This window comes from Caretta caretta, chromosome 3, assembly GCF_965140235.1.
Source record: "Caretta caretta isolate rCarCar2 chromosome 3, rCarCar1.hap1, whole genome shotgun sequence".
NCBI classification, from domain to species: Eukaryota; Metazoa; Chordata; order Testudines; family Cheloniidae; genus Caretta; species Caretta caretta.
Genome location: NC_134208.1, coordinates 6,180,229 through 6,199,596, shown reverse-complemented (window position 1 = coordinate 6,199,596; position 19,368 = coordinate 6,180,229). Strand labels below are relative to the sequence as shown.

General features: G+C 48.9%; 1 protein-coding gene across 2 annotated transcripts in view; it reads left to right on the top strand.

Annotated features, from left to right (window-relative positions):
* Window positions 1-19,368, top strand: part of EPHX2 (epoxide hydrolase 2) — a 111,426-nt gene that overhangs the window by 22,784 nt on the left and 69,274 nt on the right. For both annotated transcript variants that reach the window (XM_048845879.2, XM_048845877.2), the window contains exons 6-10: window positions 2,671-2,745; window positions 3,307-3,402; window positions 7,236-7,314; window positions 14,729-14,763; window positions 15,551-15,577. In XM_048845879.2, coding sequence (XP_048701836.2) covers window positions 2,671-2,745; window positions 3,307-3,402; window positions 7,236-7,314; window positions 14,729-14,763; window positions 15,551-15,577 — 312 coding nt within the window. The remainder of the gene's footprint in view (window positions 1-2,670; window positions 2,746-3,306; window positions 3,403-7,235; window positions 7,315-14,728; window positions 14,764-15,550; window positions 15,578-19,368) is intronic.

Sequence of the window (19,368 nt, the reverse complement as noted above, 5' to 3'; positions counted from 1 at the left end):
AAGATAGAGGAGGCTGTCAAAAGAACTGGCAGATACAATTAATTTCAAAAGTCCCACAGGTGGATCTGATAAGGAGGTAAAGCCCTGTAATGGATTAAGAACTGTCAGCTAGGAACCAGAGTGAGACTTTAATGAGCAGGGAAGGCAGTTAATAGTGTGGTGCCCTGAGGATCAGTACTAAGAGGTGGTTTCTCCTTCGCTAAGGTGCCTAGTGATTGTAATTCTACTCAGCCTTTCTCACCTTTTGCAGTGTTTGACTAATGTTGGCTTATTTAATCACAAGCAGATCATGTTACCACCTGCAGAGCCTGAGTGAAGCTTTCCATGCTTCTCTTGCTCATAGGTTAATACCTTGCAGAGCCTGCCATCTGCCAAGACTCCTTCTTCCTGACCCGTTGTAACGTCGGCTCTGTTGTACGTAGCTCCTCTCCCATCTCCCTACAGAGGGTTCCTTATAGCTTCTACCCTTTCTCTCACCCTTGGGAGAGTTGTCTGGCATGGTTAATGGTTCACCGAGCTATGTTAGTAGAGGCTGGACTTTGCTGTGCAGAAGTGCACTGTCACTCTGACCTTTATTTTATCACACACAAGGTGGGTGAGGTATAGTTTATTGGGCCAACTTCTGTGGTGAAAGAGACGACAAGCTTTAGAGCTCAAAAGTTTCTCTTTCACTTACAGACGTTGGCCCAATAAAATATATTACCTCACCCACCTTGTGTCTGTCTTATCCTTTAACCAACATGGCTACAACAACTGCACACAACATTAGTTTTAAGGCTGTTCCACTTATGTGAAAATACGTATCACTTACATGTGATGCTTTTCTTCCATAGATCTCAAAGCATCTTACAAGTGTTAAATGTTTGCAATTAGGTTGCTAATACCATGCTGAGGCAAAAATCCGCATTGGGGGTGTAAATTCTTTGACGATCAAAACTGGCAGAATATTTTAAACCCAAAAAGTTAGGCAGCGGGTGTGCTGTGACCACTGCTTGACTGGTATTCTCATTGTTCCCTTGTGCTCCCCACTACCCGTTTGCTGTATCTGCCTGTTGTTTCTTGTCTTAAACTTGATCTTTGCCCCAGAGAGTTTACAGCCTGTATCTTTGTACAGCACCTAGCGCAGAGGGGCGCTGATCCACGATTAGAGTTTCTAGGCACTACAGTAGTACAAATAGTAGCAATTACGATTTTAAAAGATTTTTAGTCTGTCTTGTAATGTAGCGGAGAGCTGTGGAGGTGCCTGACACGAGGTGGTTGGTAGGGGTGAGATTTTCAGCAGCATCCAAGTGACTTAAAAGTATCCGGCTGACAGTCATGGGACTTGTGCTGCTAAAGAAGCAATGTACCTTTTGGAAAATCCCATCCGATCTGCCCAAATAAGGCTCTAGGTGCCCAATGGCTTTTCATTTGGGTGCCTAGCGTTGGTGTACGTACTTGAGTGGAAATGGATAGTTCGAAGGATTGGTGGTTGAGCACAAAGCCTTTTTCCTATAGGTCACAAGCTCCAATCCAGACCTGACTGGCAGCTACCACCACTGGGTAGCTGACTGGTAGCTTAGGTTACCACAAAAAACAAACCACGTGTTTCATTGTGTTTCCTACAATAGCAGGTGCCCATGTCATGCAAACCACCACCAAAGTTAGTGCCAATTTGGCCCTCCTCACTGATGGTCTCCCCAAAAGACCAAGCACTGGAAGTAAGAGACCAAGTAGTATCCTTGGTGTACTACAATGGCGTGGAAATCTTGTTTTATTGCTTACTTTTACAGTTCTCATCTCTCCATTCTCAGGGAATCCTCACCCTTAACAGGGCTTGGGGAGCTCTAACAGGTGTACCTTGTGTTCTACAACGTGCATGTAACACCTAGAGATGCATGCAGTCTTCCTGCCCATGCTTTTCCCCTTAGTGTAGGTATTTATGTTTAAAGCCGTGAATTAATTTAATCCCCTTAATCAGAGAGGAACTGAAATCAGTACCTCCCGCCTGAGCTTGCTGGGTGGCCTCTGGATCTGAAAGCTGCCTCCTGGCCTGTTTCCATTCAGAACTGCCAAGGAATAATGGCATTGGATGAGTAAGGCCGATTCCTCTTCCCTCGGCTGAGAGCACTCCGGTACTGCTCGCCCAGCCCTGGACTCCGTCATGCAGCCCCGCCAAGGGTTGTCTTAGCCAGTCTGGATTCTCTCTTCTACAGATACTGCCAGTCTTGCCTGATCACCTGGGGTTTTCATAACATGGGCAAACGGCTAGATTTGCAGTGGGACCCCAACATGGGTCGCCAGGGCTGATGTTAAGCTTGCTGGGGTATAGGGCGGCGGGGCTTGGCCTTCAGTCCCCTCACCCAGGGCTCAGGCTTGGGCTTTGTCCCCACATTTGGAGTGGTGGGGCTCGAGTGGGCTCAGGCTTTGGTCCTCCCTCCTGGGGTTGTGTAGTAATTTTTGTGGTCAGAAGGGGATGGTTTGAGAAACCCTGAGCTAGACGCCTAATGAGCTATGGCCATTTTGAATGAAGGAAGCTTCCCAAAGAGGGTGGGGCTGGTTTAGAAGGCTGGCTGAGCAGTAGAAAGTTATCTGGTGCAAACAGCCTGTGGCCACTGAGTTGCTGGGCACCATCACTGGCAGTGGGGGTGTCTGGGATAGAACTGAGAACTTTCTTTATTCACCATGTAGCTTCTTGGCCGTGAAGAGACTCAGCCAGTTGCGTGTGACCCAGTGAACCTGACCCATGGTTATGTGCCAATCAAGGTAGGCTGTAACAAACAGTGTGTTGGGAAAGCCATCTTGGTAGTGAAGGTTCCCAGTACTATGGTGTTGAGGGCCATAAGTATCCAGTGATGGCACTCTTCATACATCTGAAGGGTGTTGGCGCCATGGAGGGAGAGGAGCTATATCGAGGGTCGGGTCGGGTCACAGTGTGTGGTGTTTAACAGCAATGGGCTGAAATTCAAGCAAGGCAGATAGAGACTTTACACGGGGAGATGTTTTTTGACCGTGTGAGACTGTTTCCTGAGGGCCAGGCCGGAAGTCAAATCCTTTAAAACCGGACCAGAGAGAGCACTGGTCTGGTCTCTGCTGCAGAATAGGCCAGGCTACGGGAAGGTGGGAAATGTTTACAGCCAGGGGCTAAGGTTCTGGATGGCCGATGACCCAAGTGCCAGGCGCTGTGGCCGGCCTCCGTATGCCAGCACGCAGCAAGGGGGTGGGGTGTAACCGCTTCATGTAAAACGGAGGGGGAAGGACTGTGGGGCGGGGAAGGACTGTGGGGCAGGGAATAAACTTGTGCTCTTTGTCTGTTCTTCCCTCTAGCCTGGAGTCCAGCTGCATTTTGTCGAGATGGGGAATGGCCCAGTGGTGTGCCTCTGCCATGGCTTCCCTGAATCCTGGTTCTCCTGGAGGTACCAGGTAATGCCAAGCCAGGCTAATGGCTGGCAGCGGTGCTATGTGTTATCATCCACCACTGTGCAGCATCTTGTGGCGATTTGTTACGCAGTAGTGTGGCCTTCCGTGATAAGAAATAAGGGGGGACTTGTGGGGGCTCTCACACTTGTGTGACTGTATGGCGAGGGGTGGAGACCACTTCTGACTCCACCTCATTCCTGGTATGTCTCCCATCGCCCTCTTCCATATGCAATCTAGAGCTCCTCCCTCCATCTCTGTCACCTCTTCCTTCCCTCTCCCAGCCCCTCCTGCTCTGCTGAAATGACTGATCGGCCGGGCCGTGATGGCAACCACGCTTCCCCCCCTGCCCTCGGTCAGCTCAGAGACATGAGGAACTTGCCCTGGCCAGACTCAGAGCAATAACAGACTGTCCTGGCCCAGCAATGCTCCGGCAGGTGGTAATTACCGGGTGTTGGTGGGAAGTCCCCTGAGCACATGATTTGGACTGAAGCCGCAATGAGATCTGCTGCGTGACAGTCTTGGCACACAGCTCTAGGTGTTCAGTGACTTGCCTGCTTCCCGAGAGGGGCTGGGAGCAGCAAGCGAAGGCATAGTGCTGAGTGCTGCAGGGCACTACCTTGTCCTCTCCGCTTGGCCCCTCGCTTCTGCCCTATCTCCCCACACTGCTATTCCAGCCTGGGGCCTACACTCAGCTCTGCTGGACCACCTGTAGCAGCCCCTTGTGGCCAGCGCTCGCTTCGCAGGCACCCTGCTGCCTCTGTGAGCTCTCATGTTGGGTCTCTTAAACTCCACACAGTCTCTTGTGGCTGACCACGCCTCACCCGGGGCTGGCTTAACACAAGTGATTCCCACAGTCCTCAGGGGCCCAAGGCCACCATGGTAACCCAAGAGTTCAGACCTGGCCCTGGTTGATCTGCCACAGAGGGAGCTCTCCCTCTGTCCCAGGCTGCTCCACCCGAAGCCGCCAGGGTCTGGCGTGGCTTCCTTCTCCTGTCAGCCACACCCTCCTCCCACGCCTTCCTGCCTGGAGCCCTTCCTGCTTTGGCAGGCCGCTCACAGGTCCTAGCTGGCTGGAGCCTCAGGTTTCTGGCTCTGACTTCCAAACCGCCTGGTACTGGGGTCTTCCCTGCAGGAGCCTCTCATAAGTTCTGCAGTTTTCCTGAGCTTCCCCCTTCACTGCAGCCAGCTGCTGCCCTTGATAGGTAATTAACTGGTCCGATCCAGCAGGGCCACTTTAGTGAGCAAGGTTGGCTAGCTCCAGGCCCTCCGGCCCTGAAGGGTCAAGCCACCCTGTTGCAGCACCTCAGTCCTGCTCTGCAGCCCCCTGTTATAGCCTGTCTGGGCTCCGTACCTCTCTCACTGATTTCCTCCCTCTCCCACTTGTGACCTGCAACGTACCCCACCAGTCCAATCCTGAGGAGTTTGTTCACTAAGGATCAATATAAACAACTATCACAATTATGTAGGGACAAAATTAGAAAGGCCAAGGCACAAAACGAGATCAAACTAGCTAGAGACATAAAGAATAACAAGAAAACATTCTACAGCTACATTAGAAGCAAGGCAAAGACCAAGGACAGGGTAGGCCCGTTACTCAATGAGGGGGAAAAACAATAACAGAAAATGTGGAAATGGCAGAAGTTCTAAATTACATTTTTTGTTTCAGTTTTCACCAAAAGGTTAGTAGCAATTGGACATCTAGCATAGTGAATGCCAATGAAAAGGGGGTAGGATCAGAGGTTAAAATAGGGAAAGAGGAAGTTAAAAATTACTTAGACAAGGTAGATGTCTTCAAGTCACCAGGGCCTGATGAAATGCATCCTAGAATACTCAAGAAGCTGACTGAGGAGGTATCTGAGATATTAGTGATAATCTTTGAAAAGTCATGGAAGACCGGAGAGATTCCAGCAGACTGGAAAAGGGCAAATATGGTGCCAATCATAAAAGGGGAATAAGAACAACCCAGGGAACTACAGACCAGCCAGCTTAACTTTAGTACCGGGAAAGATAATAGAGCAAATAATCAATCAATTTCCGAACGCCTAGAAGATAGTGATAAATAGGTCACCATGAATTTGTCCAGAACACATCACGTCAAACCAACCTAATAGTTTTCTTTGACAAGGTAACAAGCCTTGTAGATGGGGGAAGCGGTAGATGTGGTATATCTTGACTTTAGTAAGGCTTTTGATACTGTCTCGCATGACCTTCTCATAAACAAACTAGGGAAATATAACCTAGATGGAGCTACTATAAGATGAGTGCATAACTAGTTGGAAAACCGTTCCCAGAGAGTAATCATCAGTGGTTCACAGTCATGCTGGAAGGACATAATGAGTGGGGTCCCACAGGGATCAATTTTGGCTTTGATTCTGTTCAATATCTTCATCAATGATTTAGATAATGGCATAGAGAGTACACTTTTGCAGGTAATACCAAGCTGGGAGGGGTTGCAAGTTCTTTGGCATTTAGGATTAAAATTCAAAATGATCTAGACAAATTGGAGAAATGGTCTGAAGTAAATAAGATGAAATTCAATAAGGACAAATGCAAAGTACTCCACTTAGGGAGGAACAATCAGTTGCACACATACAAAATGGAAAATGACTGCCTAGGAAGGAGTACTGTGGAAAGGGATCTGGGGGTCATCGTGCATCACAAGCTAAATATGAATCAACAGTTTAACACTATTGCAAAAAAGAAACATCATTCTGGGATGTATTAGCAGGAGTGCTGTAAGCAAGACACAAGAAGTCATTCTTCTTCTCTACTCCACGTTGATTAGGCCTCAGCTGGAGTATTGTGTCCAGTTCTGGGTGCCATGTTTCAGGAAAGATGTGGACAAATTGGAGAAAGTCCAGAGAAGAGCAACAAAAATGATTAAAGGTCTAGAAAACACGATCTGTGGGAGAAGATTGAAAAAAATGGGTTTGTTTAGTCTGGAGAAGAGAAGACTGAGGCGGGACGTGATCACAGTTTTCAAGTACATAACAAGTTGTTACAAGGAGGAGAAAGAGAAATTGTTCTTCTTATCCTCTGAGGATAGGACAAGAAGCAATTGGCTTAAATTGCAGCAAGGGCAGTTTAGGTTGGATGTTAGGGTGGTTAAGCACTGGAATAAATTTGCTTAGGGAGGTTGTGGAATCTCCATCATTGGAGGTTTTAAAGAACATATCAGACAAACACCTGTCGGGGATGATCTAGTTATTGCATAGTTCTGCCTTGAGTGCAGGGGACTGGACTAGACCTCTCGAGGTCCCTTCCAGTCCTACGCTCCTGTGATTCTATGATCCAAAGCACGTTTTTGAACCCACAGCCAAGAGGTGATTGTGCACAAATGAGCTCTGCTGCCCAGCCCTCTTTCCCTCTCGCTGATTGAATGCCTAGTATGATGTTCACGTTCCACCTCTAACCCCCGAGGAATCTCTGCCCTGATACAGGGTTTATTCTCTTGGCCTCAGCCTCTGCAATTTGCCTTGGCCTGAATTGGAATGCCAATGCACCACATAAGGCACGTTTCCTCTTTAGTGGCTGACTTTCTCTTTCTTGTCTTGTTCTGACTGTGGTGCTAGCTGGCTTGGATTGTCTTGCCCAGTGTTTGCCTGGCTACAAAGATTTGCTAGAACAGTGTCTGTTGTCATTCTTATGCCCCTTCCAGCATATGGAATTCACGTGGCATCTTAGCTTTTGTGACTGGTGTTTCATAGTAGCTATAGTGACGGATGCTAAAAGGGGACAGTTCAAATAAATGGAAGTCCACTTCCCAGCTGTGGGGTGAGCTACAGCAGATGCACGTCTGTTTCCCAAGGTCACGTGTTTCTTTATTTCTGCTCTAGATCCCTGCTTTGGCTGAGGCTGGCTTCCGGGTCCTGGCTTTGGATATGAAAGGCTACGGAGATTCCACTGCTCCTCCAGGTCAGTCGGGTTTCAAATCCTCTCCTCCTCCCTTCAGCAACGAAGGGCAGAGATAAATTGCTCCACCGCCTTCTGGCGTGTCTGTTTGGGTTGGGTCCTAGCTAGGACTATTGTGGTGAAGTTGAGGCTGAATATTGGGTAGAATTCACTCTTGGGTAGAATTGACTCTTGGTGAGAACTATTTAGGCTGCAGGAGTCTCCTAAGGGAAGTAGTGAAAGCCCTGGTTCTTGGGAGAATGTCCTGTCCTTTGCTAAAGTTCCTGGGACTATAGGGACTGTAGGGAAGAATTGCACCCTTGCAGGGAGAAGAACCGGATAGTCTGACACATCTCTTCCCTTGCGCTAACTTCTAAGTCTGTGATGTGGCACAAACTGAACAGCAGCCCCAAACCATCTTGACATGCACTTGGTATCTGTATGTCTGCCGACCCACCCTTGTCCTCCCCCATAACCTCCCAAGTGTTCCTAGAATCTTCTGGTGTGATTTGAGCTCACCCTGGGAATCTATTCCTTCTAGTGTTTGTCTAAGAAGTGGCTTGGAGTTGAAATGCTTCTGAAGCAAGGAAAGTAAATACAAAAGCCTCCCAGTGTTTACCTGGTGTCAAGGAGGAAACCACTTGGCGTGTCAGTTATAAAAGTGCTGTTCACGACACTGGACTGTTTCAAGCTGTCTTATTTTAATTTTCTGTCTCTTTCCACCCCTGGCACAACCTTGATGTGAACTTGCCCACAGGATGCCTTGGGAGAATAGCTCAAGAAGAGGTGACTTGGCTGTAGATACCCAAGTTGCCCCTTTAACTTCTAAGCTGAGCAGGGTCAGGCTTGGTTGGCACTTGAATGGGAAACCTTGTAAGAAAACCCAAGGTGGTGATCTTCCTTGACCCATTCCATCCTTGGCCTTGGCTGCGGCTGCCAACAAATGGTGGTGTTCCGTAGGGAGAACGCCCTGGCTGCTGACAGCTAACACCCTCTTTCCTTGCATGAACTACCCAACAGCTGCTAGATCTCAGTGACTTTGTCACTACCAGCCTGGGCTGGATTTGAACCAGCAAACTAGGAGCGAGAGGCTCTGTCCCCCGTTAACGATCCCCTGAGCCATCTGGAAGCCTGGGGAATGAGGGATCATTGGAGCCATCCAGGCCTGATGAATAGCAATAACAGTGCAGCACGCACTCCCCTGTCCCAAGGCAGGAGGAGCTGAGTGGTGTGGCTAGCTGGTAGAGTGGGTTTGTTATTGCCACCCACCCTACCCTGCTTGCCTGAGTCTTCCCCTGCATGGCTCTACTACAGAGGCTGGGCGTCTGGCTGGGATCCCCAGAGCCCTCCTAACCTGCTGGTTCTAACTGGGTTTTGGTCCAGGCTGTAACCACATTGTTATGCAATATCTGTGTCACGCCAAATAGCTTTCTCTTGTACAGTGCATCTTCGTTTTTGCTTCAGGGCATTCGCGCACGACTCTGAGAGTGAACATCGAGGCGGGCTGGGAAGAGAAGGGCTGGGGAGCTGGTGGTACAAGGCCCTGTGAAATGCCATTGCTAATCTTGAGGCCTGATCAAAGCAGCAGCCCTCACTGCTTTGTGCTCTGTTAATTTAATATCGTTTCACTATGAACGTTGCTGTGGTGCCCACAATGGACCAGAGGCCAGATTGACACAGGTATTTTGGCACCTAAAAATGCAGAGAGGCACCTAACTCACTTAGGCACTTTTGTAAGTCCTGTTTGGTGCCTCTTTGTCTTCAGGCACCTAAATCTGGCCCTGGGCGCTTTCCAAACCTAGCGAAGCACAGAAGAACATCAGCCCAAGGAGTCTGCAGTCTAAGGTCTGGGAGAAAAGGGATACTACATACAAGTGATCAGGAGGGCCATGTCAGTACCCTTCTCTGCAGCTGCCTCTACCTAGGTACTACCAGTGCCCTCTGTACTCTTTAATGGCTACCCAGAGCCCACTTCATAGAATATCAGGGTTGGAAGGGACCCCTGAAGGTCATCTAGTCCAACCCCCTGCTCGAAGCAGGACCAATTCCCAGTTAAATCATCCCAGCCAGGGCTTTGTCAAGCCTGACCTTAAAAACCTCTAAGGAAGGAGATTCTACCACCTCCCTAGGAACGCATTCCAGTGTTTCACCACCCTCTTAGTGAAAAAGTTTTTCCTAATATCCAATCTAAACCTCCCCCACTGCAACTTGAGACCATTACTCCTCGTTCTGTCATCTGCTACCATTGAGAACAGTCTAGAGCCATCCTCTTTGGAACCCCCTTTCAGGTAGTTGAAAGCAGCTATCAAATCCCCCCTCATTCTTCTCTTCTGCAGGCTAAACAATCGCAGCTCCCTCAGCCTCTCCTCATAAGTCATGTGTTCTAGACCCCTAATCATTTTTGTTGCCCTTCGCTGGACTCTCTCCAATTTATCCACATCCTCCTTGTAGTGTGGGGCCCAAAACTGGACACAGTACTCCAGATGAGGCCTCACCAATGTCGAATAGAGGGGAACGATCACGTCCCTCGATCTGCTGGCTATGCCTCTACTTATACATCCCAAAATGCCATTGGCCTTCTTGGCAACAAGGGCACACTGCTGACTCATATCCAGCTTCTCATCCACTGTCACCCCTAGGTCTTTTTCCGCAGAACTGCTGCCTAGCCATTCGGTCCCTAGTCTGTAGCAGTGCATTGGATTCTTCCATCCTAAGTGCAGGACCCTGCACTTATCCTTATTGAACCTCATCAGATTTCTTTTGGCCCAATCCTCCAATTTGTCTAGGTCCTTCTGTATCCTATCCCTCCCCTCCAGCGTATCTACCACTCCTCCCAGTTTAGTATCATCCTCAAATTTGCTGAGAGTGCAATCCACACCATCCTCCAGATCATTTATGAAGATATTGAACAAAACCGGCCCCAGGACCTACCCTTGGGGCACTCCACTTGATACCGGCTGCCAACTAGACATGGAGCCGTTGATCACTACCCGTTGAGCCCGACAATCTAGCCAGCTTTCTACCCACCTTATAGTGCATTCATCCAGCCCATACTTCCTTAACTTGCTGACAAGAATACTGTGGGACACCTTGTCAAAAGCTTTGCTAAAGTCAAGAAACAATACATCCACTGCTTTCCCTTCATCCACAGAACCAGTAATCTCATCACAGAAGGCAATTAGATTAGTCAGGCATGACCTTCCCTTGGTGAATCCATGCTGGCTGTTCCTGATCACTTTCCTCTCATGCAAGTGCTTCAGGATTGATTCTTTGAGGACCTGCTCCATGATTTTTCCAGGGACTGAGGTGAGGCTGACTGGCCTGTAGTTCCCTGGATCCTCCTTCTTCCCTTTTTTAAAGATTGGCACTACATTAGCCTTTTTCCAGTCATCCGGGACTTCCCCGGTTCGCCACGAGTTTTCAAAGATAATGGCCAATGGCTCTGCAATCACAGCCGCCAATTCCTTTAGCACTCTCGGATGCAACTCGTCCGGCCCCATGGACTTGTGCACGTCCAGCTTTTCTAAATAGTCCCTAACCACCTCTATCTCCACAGAGGGCTGGCCATCTCTTCCCTATTTTGTGATGCGCAGCGCAGCAGTCTGGGAGCTGACCTTGTTAGTGAAAACAGAGGCAAAAAAAGCATTGAGTACATTAGCTTTTTCCACATCCTCTGTCACTAGGTTGCCTCCCTCATTCAGTAAGGGGCCCACACTTTCCTTGGCTTTCTTCTTGTTGCCAACATACCTGAAGAAACCCTTCTTGTTACTCTTGACATCTCTTGCTAGCTGCAGCTCCAGGTGCGATTTGGCCCTCCTGATTTCATTCCTATATGCCCGAGCAATATTTTTATACTCTTCCCTGGTCATATGTCCAACCTTCCACTTCTTGTAAGCTTCTTTTTTATGTTTAAGATCCGCTAGGATTTCACCATTAAGCCAAGCTGGTCGCCTGCCATATTTACTATTCTTTCGACTCATCGGGATGGTTTGTCCCTGTAACCTCAACAGGGATTCCTTGAAATACAGCCAGCTCTCCTGGACTCCTTTCCCCTTCAAGTTAGTCCCCCAGGGGATCCTGGCCATCCGTTCCCTGAGGGAGTCGAAGTCTGCTTTCCTGAAGTCCAGGGTCCGTATCCTGCTGCTTACCTTTCTTCCCTGCGTCAGGATCCTGAACTCAACCAACTCATGGTCACTGCCTCCCAGATTCCCATCCACTTTTGCTTCCCCCACTAATTCTACCCGGTTTGTGAGCAGCAGGTCAAGAAAAGCGCCCCCCCCCAGTTGGCTCCTCTAGCACTTGCGCCAGGAAATTGTCCCCTACGCTTTCCAAAAACTTCCTGGATTGTCTATGCACCGCTGTATTGCTCTCCCAGCAGATATCAGGAAAATTAAAGTCACCCATGAGAATCAGGGCATGCGATCTAGTAGCTTCCGCGAGCTGCCGGAAGAAAGCCTCATCTACCTCATCCCCCTGGTCCGGTGGTCTATAGCAGACTCCCACCACTACATCACTCTTGTTGCACACACTTCTAAACTTAATCCAGAGACACTCAGGTTTTTCTACAGTTTCGTACCGGAGCTCTGGGCAGTCATACTGCTCCCTTACATACAGTGCTACTCCCCCACCTTTTCTGCCCTGCCTGTCCTTCCTGAACAGTTTATAACCATCCATGACAGTACTCCAGTCATGTGAGTTATCCCACCAAGTCTCTGTTATTCCAATCACGTCATAGTTCTTTGACATCACCAGGACCTCCAGTTCTCCCTGCTTGTTACCAAGGCTTTGTGCATTTGAATATAAGCACTTGAGATAACCTGTTGATCGCCCCTCATTCCCAGTATGAGGCAGGAGCCCTCCCCTCACAGACATTCCTGCCTGTGCTTCCTCCCGGTATCCCGCTTTCCCACTTACCTCAGGGCTTTGGTCTCCTTCCCCCGGTGAACCTAGTTTAAAGCCCTCCTCACTAGGTTTGCCAGCAGGCTGGCAAAGATGCTCTTCCCTCTCTTCGTAAGATGGAGCCCGTCTCTGCCCAGCACTCCTCCTTCATGGAACACCATCCCATGGTCAAAGAATCCAAAGCCTTCTCTCCGACACCACCTGCGTAGCCATTCGTTGACTTCCATGATTCGACGGTCCCTACCCAGGCCTTTTCCTTCCACGGGGAGGATGGACGAGAACACCACTTGCACCTCCAACTCCTTTATCCTTCTTCCCAGAGCCACGTAGTCCGCAGTGATCCGCTCAAGGTCATTCTTGGCAGTATCCTTGGTGCCCACGTGGAGAAGCAGGAAGGGGTAGCGATCTGAGGGCTTGATGTGTCTCGGCAGTCTCTCCGTCACATCGCGAATCTTAGCCCCTGGCAAGCAGCAGACTTCTCGGTTTTCCCGGTCAGGGCGGCAGATAGATGACTCAGTCCCCCGGAGGAGAGAGTCCCCGACCACCACCACCCGCCTTCTCCTCTTGGGAGTGGTGGTCGTGGAACCCCCAACCTCAGGACATCGCATCTCATGCCTTCCAACCAGCGGAGTCTCCTTCTGCTTTCTCGCCCCAGACATATCATCTGGTCCACTCTCCGCAACGGTACCTGTGGAGAGAACATGAAAGCGGTTAGTTACCTGTGTCTGTGTTACTGGAACCCGGACATTCCGCTTACCTCTTCTGGAGGTCACATGTTGCCAAGCTTCTTCACTGGCCTCTTGGCTCCTCTGTGCAACCTGCTCTATATCTTTAGAGCTTTGTGCCCCTAGAAGCCTATCCTGAGTTTTGTCCAGAAAATCCTCAGTTTCTCGTATGCAACGCAGGGTCGTTATCTGTTGCTCCAGACCTTCAATCTTCTCTTCCAATATGGAGACCAGCTTGCACTTTGTACAGACAAAGTCGCTTCTGTCCTGTGGAAGAAAGACAAACATGGCACATCCAGTGCTGGTCACAACAGCTGAACCCCCCCCCCCTTCCATATCACCTTCCTACTATGAGCTTCCTCAGAGCAGTTTGCAAGACGTAAGCCTCACTGGGCTCACTCCAGGCGAACTCCCAGGCAAACTCCTGCTGTGAGCTGCTCTGCTGTCTCCCGCTGCTCAGCTGGTTCGCCGCCGCTTAGCTGGTTCGCGAAGCTCTGGCTACTTTTAAACAGCCAGGCTTCCCTTCCAACACCCCATGTTTCCCAGCCCCCTCACATCTGCTCATTGAGTTACACCCACTGCCGTGTTTATTGGTAGATCTAAGGCCAGAACGGACAATGCCAGTCCTCTCCCCTACACCAGCTGTAGACTCGCCAGCCGGCTGGTTCCCTCCTCAAGCCCAGTAACCAGTGGTTGAACTGACGAGTTCCTTTTTAATATGGTTGGAAAATACTCATTTGCTTCCTGTGGTAAAGTATCCCATCACTCACAACGTTGTTGAAATCAGGCCAGCACATCTGAGCTGCTTGCCTAGGAACTGGTTGAGCACGGCTGGGGCATTTTTCCAGAGGGCTTTTATGTCTGGACAGAGAGTGGATGTGGGGGAGCCAACCCCTGCTGGTGCATGGGGAGCAGCCCCTGTAAGGTCACTGCAGTTAATTTCCTTCCTGCGGTAGGTACAAAGGCCTTGGTTTTCCTAGGATCACAGTCAGCAGGGGTTGGGGACCATAGTACACTCTTGATATGTATTGGTTTCTGCAGGGTCTGGTGCCGACATGTGATCTCTGCTCCTGTTGGTCTAGATTAGCCCTGACCCATTTGTTGTTAGAGCTCCTTGATGCTTTTTTTTGCAAGACTTTCTAATCTTTGTTTCCATCTACCTAGTCCCTTATAGCACCGTTCATCGCTCTAGTCACTGAGTGGCTCTGGCTGCTGGTGCCCTGGTCATAGTCCAGCTTGGGAAGTGACGGTACCTGCTGTCTCCTTAAATCCCCCCTGTAGTTACTCCTCAATCCTCCACAGCAGGGCTTATAGGAGGAGACTTCAGAATTTGTTTCAGGAGGGCTTCTTGTTTTACCTTGCAGGCAGGGAGCTTTTTCATGATACCGCCTCCTGCCCTTGAATCTGAAATCGGATCAGCACGTCCTTCTGCTGTGCCAGGCCTCTAATCCTGAACCCCAAAGCACTTGACAAACTGCCATAGAAGGATCATTCCCCCCCCACCCCCCCAACCTGCTGCCACCACCACTAACATGCACCCACTTCTGGGGTTGAACCCAGCAGCCGTACTTCATCAGTGTCCCAGAGCAGGCCTATGGAAATCCTAGGGACAATCCCATTCTCCCCCCCCCCCCCCCCCCGACCCTTAAAGACGGTGCAGTGGCTGATGAGATGAATCCTGGTGTGTACTGACCTTTTGTAGAGCTGGTGGGAGCCAGGGGGCCGCAGCCTGGTACATGGCAGATTTAGAATGTTAAAAAATTAAATGGAAAGGCACTTAACTGAGCTCAATAATTAATTTTTGTTGTTTGCAGACATAGACGAATATTCCCAGGAAGAAATATGCAAGGTAGGAGACTGTGTCCTGATTTCTGTTTGTGACCTAGGTCTGTGTGTATTATGGAGCTCCCTAGTTAAGGTTCTGACCCGGGTGCGTCTCTGGACGGTAGAAAAGGGTACAGTATGGGGTGGGAGAACAAAGGCAGTTCCATGGCTGCTGTTTCCAACTTCGGGGACCTGTGCTATTGAACTTAGTTCAGCAAGGAGTGCAGTATAAATCCGACTCTCTGCTTAGTGGTTTGCAGTGTCGTACAGTGTAGCTTGCTCTTCTTCTGCCAGGCTACACGCAACACTGCAGATCCTGGAAGGAAAGGCTCCCTCATGCCAGGATGAGGTCTCCTTGTTGTATAATCTTCATTAGTAGTGACAGTAACACTGAGGGGCAAAGATCAGGGCCCATCGTGCGAAGCACTGCATGGACATAGTGAGAGAGTCCCTGCCCCAAAGGTCTAAAAAGACAAAACGTTATCTTCATCTTATAGATGGGGAACTTCAGCATAATTGTGACCTCTTGCAGGCACACAGGGGCTCTGGTTGAGCTGGCAATTTGAATCCAAATCCCCTGAATGCCAGCCCAGTGTCTCCCTCCCAGACCATCCTTCCTATCTAATCTTAAACAGAAGGCTTGGAGTACAGGGCCTTGACCTTGTAGGGATGGGGAGGTGTATTGGATCTCAGGTGACTTTGGAGATCTCTTGGTAAAGGCAAACAGCCTACTGTAACCTGTTGGCACTTAAGATAGTGACATGTTCATGGCTAAGAAATCTGATTATCTGTTTCTTTTTTCTCCCTCACAGGATCTTGTGGTTTTCCTGGACAAACTGGTGAGAAACCCCCTGTGACTTATGTTTTTCCTTTGCTCAGTGTACAGAGGTGTACAAATCCAAATGGTTTGGGCCACAGCCAGAGATCCTGGGGAAAAGCATTATGAGATGTGTAACTTGTACCCACCGTTCCTCCTTGTTCAATGTTACCCCAGACTTGCTGGGAACAGAAATTGCCAGGGAGAGATGAGAGATGATGGAAATGCCTGTAAAGCTTTATCTCTTGTAATCTTGAATTAAAGTGGGGGAGCGAAGATGAAAGGCAGATCCCTGGTGACTCGCTGAGCAGTTGGAGTGGATAGTTTAATTCTGCCTCTTGGCTAAGATCAAACCTAGTATTAGTTTAATATCTGATACAGCCTCTGCTGGGAGATATTGCTATGCTTGCCTAAGAGATGAAGGCAGTGATTGCAGTCTCTTCTTACAGCAATTAACCTGTAGACTTGTTGCATTAGACTAGCTCAGCATAAGTTCTTGGGCTTTGCTTTTTACTAACTGCAGAAGTAAATGGTTCCCTGGGCTGATGGAGAAGAGAGGGGGCTGTGTGGATGAAGGGAAGGATGTTACTATCTTATAGAGGACATGCAAAGAATTGCAGACTTGTGGTACGTTCCCCTCGGGTCACTGTGTGGGTATGTCTGTGCTGGGAGCATGATTCCCAGCTTGAGTAGGCAGATGAGCTAGCTCTGTCCAAGCCAGTGCACTAAAAATAGCAGTACAGCTGGGGGGTAGCGTGGCTGGTGGGTTGGGCTAGCCAGCCAAGTATGTACCCAGGGGTTCCGGGCTGGTTTGTACTCCGGCAGTGGCCTGTACTGCTGCCCGTGCTATTCCCAGCTACGCTTCTCTTTTCAGCACGATTGCTCGAGCAGAGCTAGTACATGGCTGCCCGCTCAAGCTGGAAAGCATGCCCCCAGCTGCAGTGTAGACACCCTGTGTTTTTCAAGGGGCAGGTAATCCACGCAGGAGCTTGTGCAGCTCGAGACTGTAAGAGCTTCAGCATCCAGCTACTGGGGAATCCCCAGCTGTTTTCTCTCTCCTGGCTTTGTGAAGGAGTGGCTTGCTTTAAGTGGGTTCCTGCGCTAGCTTTTCACTTCTAGAGAACTGCGCTGATATTATTTATTTATTTATGATAAGGTTGCAAATGAAACGCGTTTGGTCCCTGTGGAGTGCTTGGAAGAAGGACGCTCAATTTATGAGATCACTGTACAGTTTGGAAGAGTAATTTGGCAGTTCCTCTAGAAGCTGGAATAACAGGGCATGTTTCAATCATCACTAGCGAGAGGGTGCCAGCGAGTGGCGGCATGGGAGGACTTCAGTATGGAGAGAAATGGACAAGCCTGGGGCTGATACATCTACCGAGGAGATTTAATAAGAGGGAAGCATGGTAGCTGTTAACAAAGCAATGAATTGTAACGGACTGGTGAATTGAGTGCTCCTGGTTTTCCTTCCCTCCATGGAAAAGAGGCAGTTAGAGAAACTAAAAGGCAAACATTTAAAACTTGATGAAAGGAAATGTCTTTTTACATAATTAACCTGCAGAACTTGCTGTAACTAGGTGTTGGGGGGCCAAGAATTGAGGACCATGTTTAAGAGAAGTCAAAATCATTGTGCATACTGTGAACAGAGTAGCCCAGCTAGAAGAAGGTATTTAAACAGTCATGCCTTGGGGTGTAAGCCATCCGCTTGCTGCCGTGAGCTAAGAAAAAAGATAGGTAGGTTATTCCACAGGGATCCTTGCATATTTTTCTGAAGCATTTATTACTGGACACTGTAGCGAACAGGACGCTGGACTTAGATGGGCCCTGATCTCATTCTGTCTGGAATTCATTCAGTATGTCATTAGCCAGTCGGTTGATCCACCTCTAATTCACTTACGTGCAAATCCTGTCTCGCTGCCCTTCGGTGATGGAGAACGCTTTTCCCTTTGTCACATGGGCGGGTGCGCAGCAAATGACAAGGTCAGCAGCTTGACTCCTCTTGTATTAAATAATATACCCTCCTGGCACCACTGGGGCCATTCATCTGCCTTGACAATATAATTAGGACAGTGTTTAGTGGCTTCCATCCCATTGAAAGACTAGAATCAATCCCTACTCCTTTAAATGAGATGACCAGTGTCTGGGGTGGGGAGGAGGTGGGGTGGGGGGGAGAGTAGTGACACAGGCAAATGTCAGTGTCTGTCGGGGTTTTTCCCTGCTATATCCTGGAACATCTTCCCAGAGAGCTAGCCTAGCCTGAAGTGCTGTCCTGCTCTGTAAAGAGACTGTTTTTTGTTTTTTAACAAAACCCCGGGGGGGGGGGAAGGGGGGCTTCTTCAGCAGCTCTGCTGTATGTTGGCATCAGAACTGCAGCTGACCCTCATGACAGTGTGTTAGGGGGCTTATTCCTTCACCCACTTACTTCCCTGGTCCTTCTCGCATGAACAGAGAGCAACAATACCCGAAGTCCAAAAGTGCAAACAATTCGATGTTTATTGGGGTGAACTTCCAGCAAGCATGATTCCAGTTTCCTTCCTTAGTATCCTCCTTCCCAGCTCTGACACCACAGAGCCTTACACCTGTGTCCCTGTTCCCATTCCTACCCTTAGCCAAACATGATTCCAACTTCCTTACTCCCATTCCCTGTTCCCATTTCTCCCTTTAGCAAAACATGATTCCAATTTTCTTACCCCCATTCCCTGTTCCCATCTCCCCCTTTAGCAAAACATGATTCCAATTTTCTTACCCCCATTCCCTGTTCCCATCTCACACACCCACATGCCCACCCCCACCCACCCCCACACCCCGTCACTTCCTCATTGACTACAGATTATATAGTAAAACTTGAGTTCTGCTTAGCTATACCTTAACCAATCATTTTCCTGAAATTTAACTAACCAATCCTAACATATTGTAACATGATTATGTAACCAATTATATCCCACCACCTCAATTAGTTTACACCCAGCAAAATTAATTATACAGCAGACAGGAACAATCACAGAACCAGACAGAGATTATACAGACAAACAACAGCAAAGTGGGAACTATAATGACAAAACAATACAGAAGTGAGGATTTCACATCCCAGCTATTGATAAGTGAGTTCTTGCCAGACAGGATGCTATCAAACTAAGTTTCCTTTTACATTTTCTAGGCACTTCCCTTTCTCTGGAGGTGATAGGAATACAATCCTGTCCTGATAGTGCCTAACAGCCCAATAGCACCTTATTTCAATGTGACTAGTTTGGAATGTGAGGATGTGACTGTTCGCTTCCCAGCTTATGGCTGCCTCTGCTGCTTAGCCAAAGGCCTGAGCCTAAGCACAGGGCCACAAACTGTCACAGTAAGAGAAGGCCCTTACACTGGCAGACAGTGGTTTTGATTCTTTCTTTCTTTTATACCTCTATCACTAGCCAAGTAATAAGAATACACCTAAATTCTTAGAGTATAGGCCTTTACAGACAGGCCTGAATATCTATATCCTAACACAGTGCTTCTTGCTTCACTCCTGAGAGCTCCACAGGGCCTGGTTACAGGCGAGTGAACTGCAGTGTGTTTTTCCTTGTGCCTTAGCAGAATGGTCTCCTAGCTTCTGCTCACAGAGCCCCACTTAGTGACATCCGTGCAAACCCACTGACGGTCATACAGCTCCACTGAGGGACCAGTTTGGTCCCCAGAACCTGCATTATGGGGGATGAGGCACAAAAGAAGAGGAGCCCGGAGTGACCCCGATCCCAGGTGGATTGGAAAAGCCAGTCTCAGACTGTGTGTGTTTGACCAGTTGCTGAGACCATAAATGCAGCAGCCCCA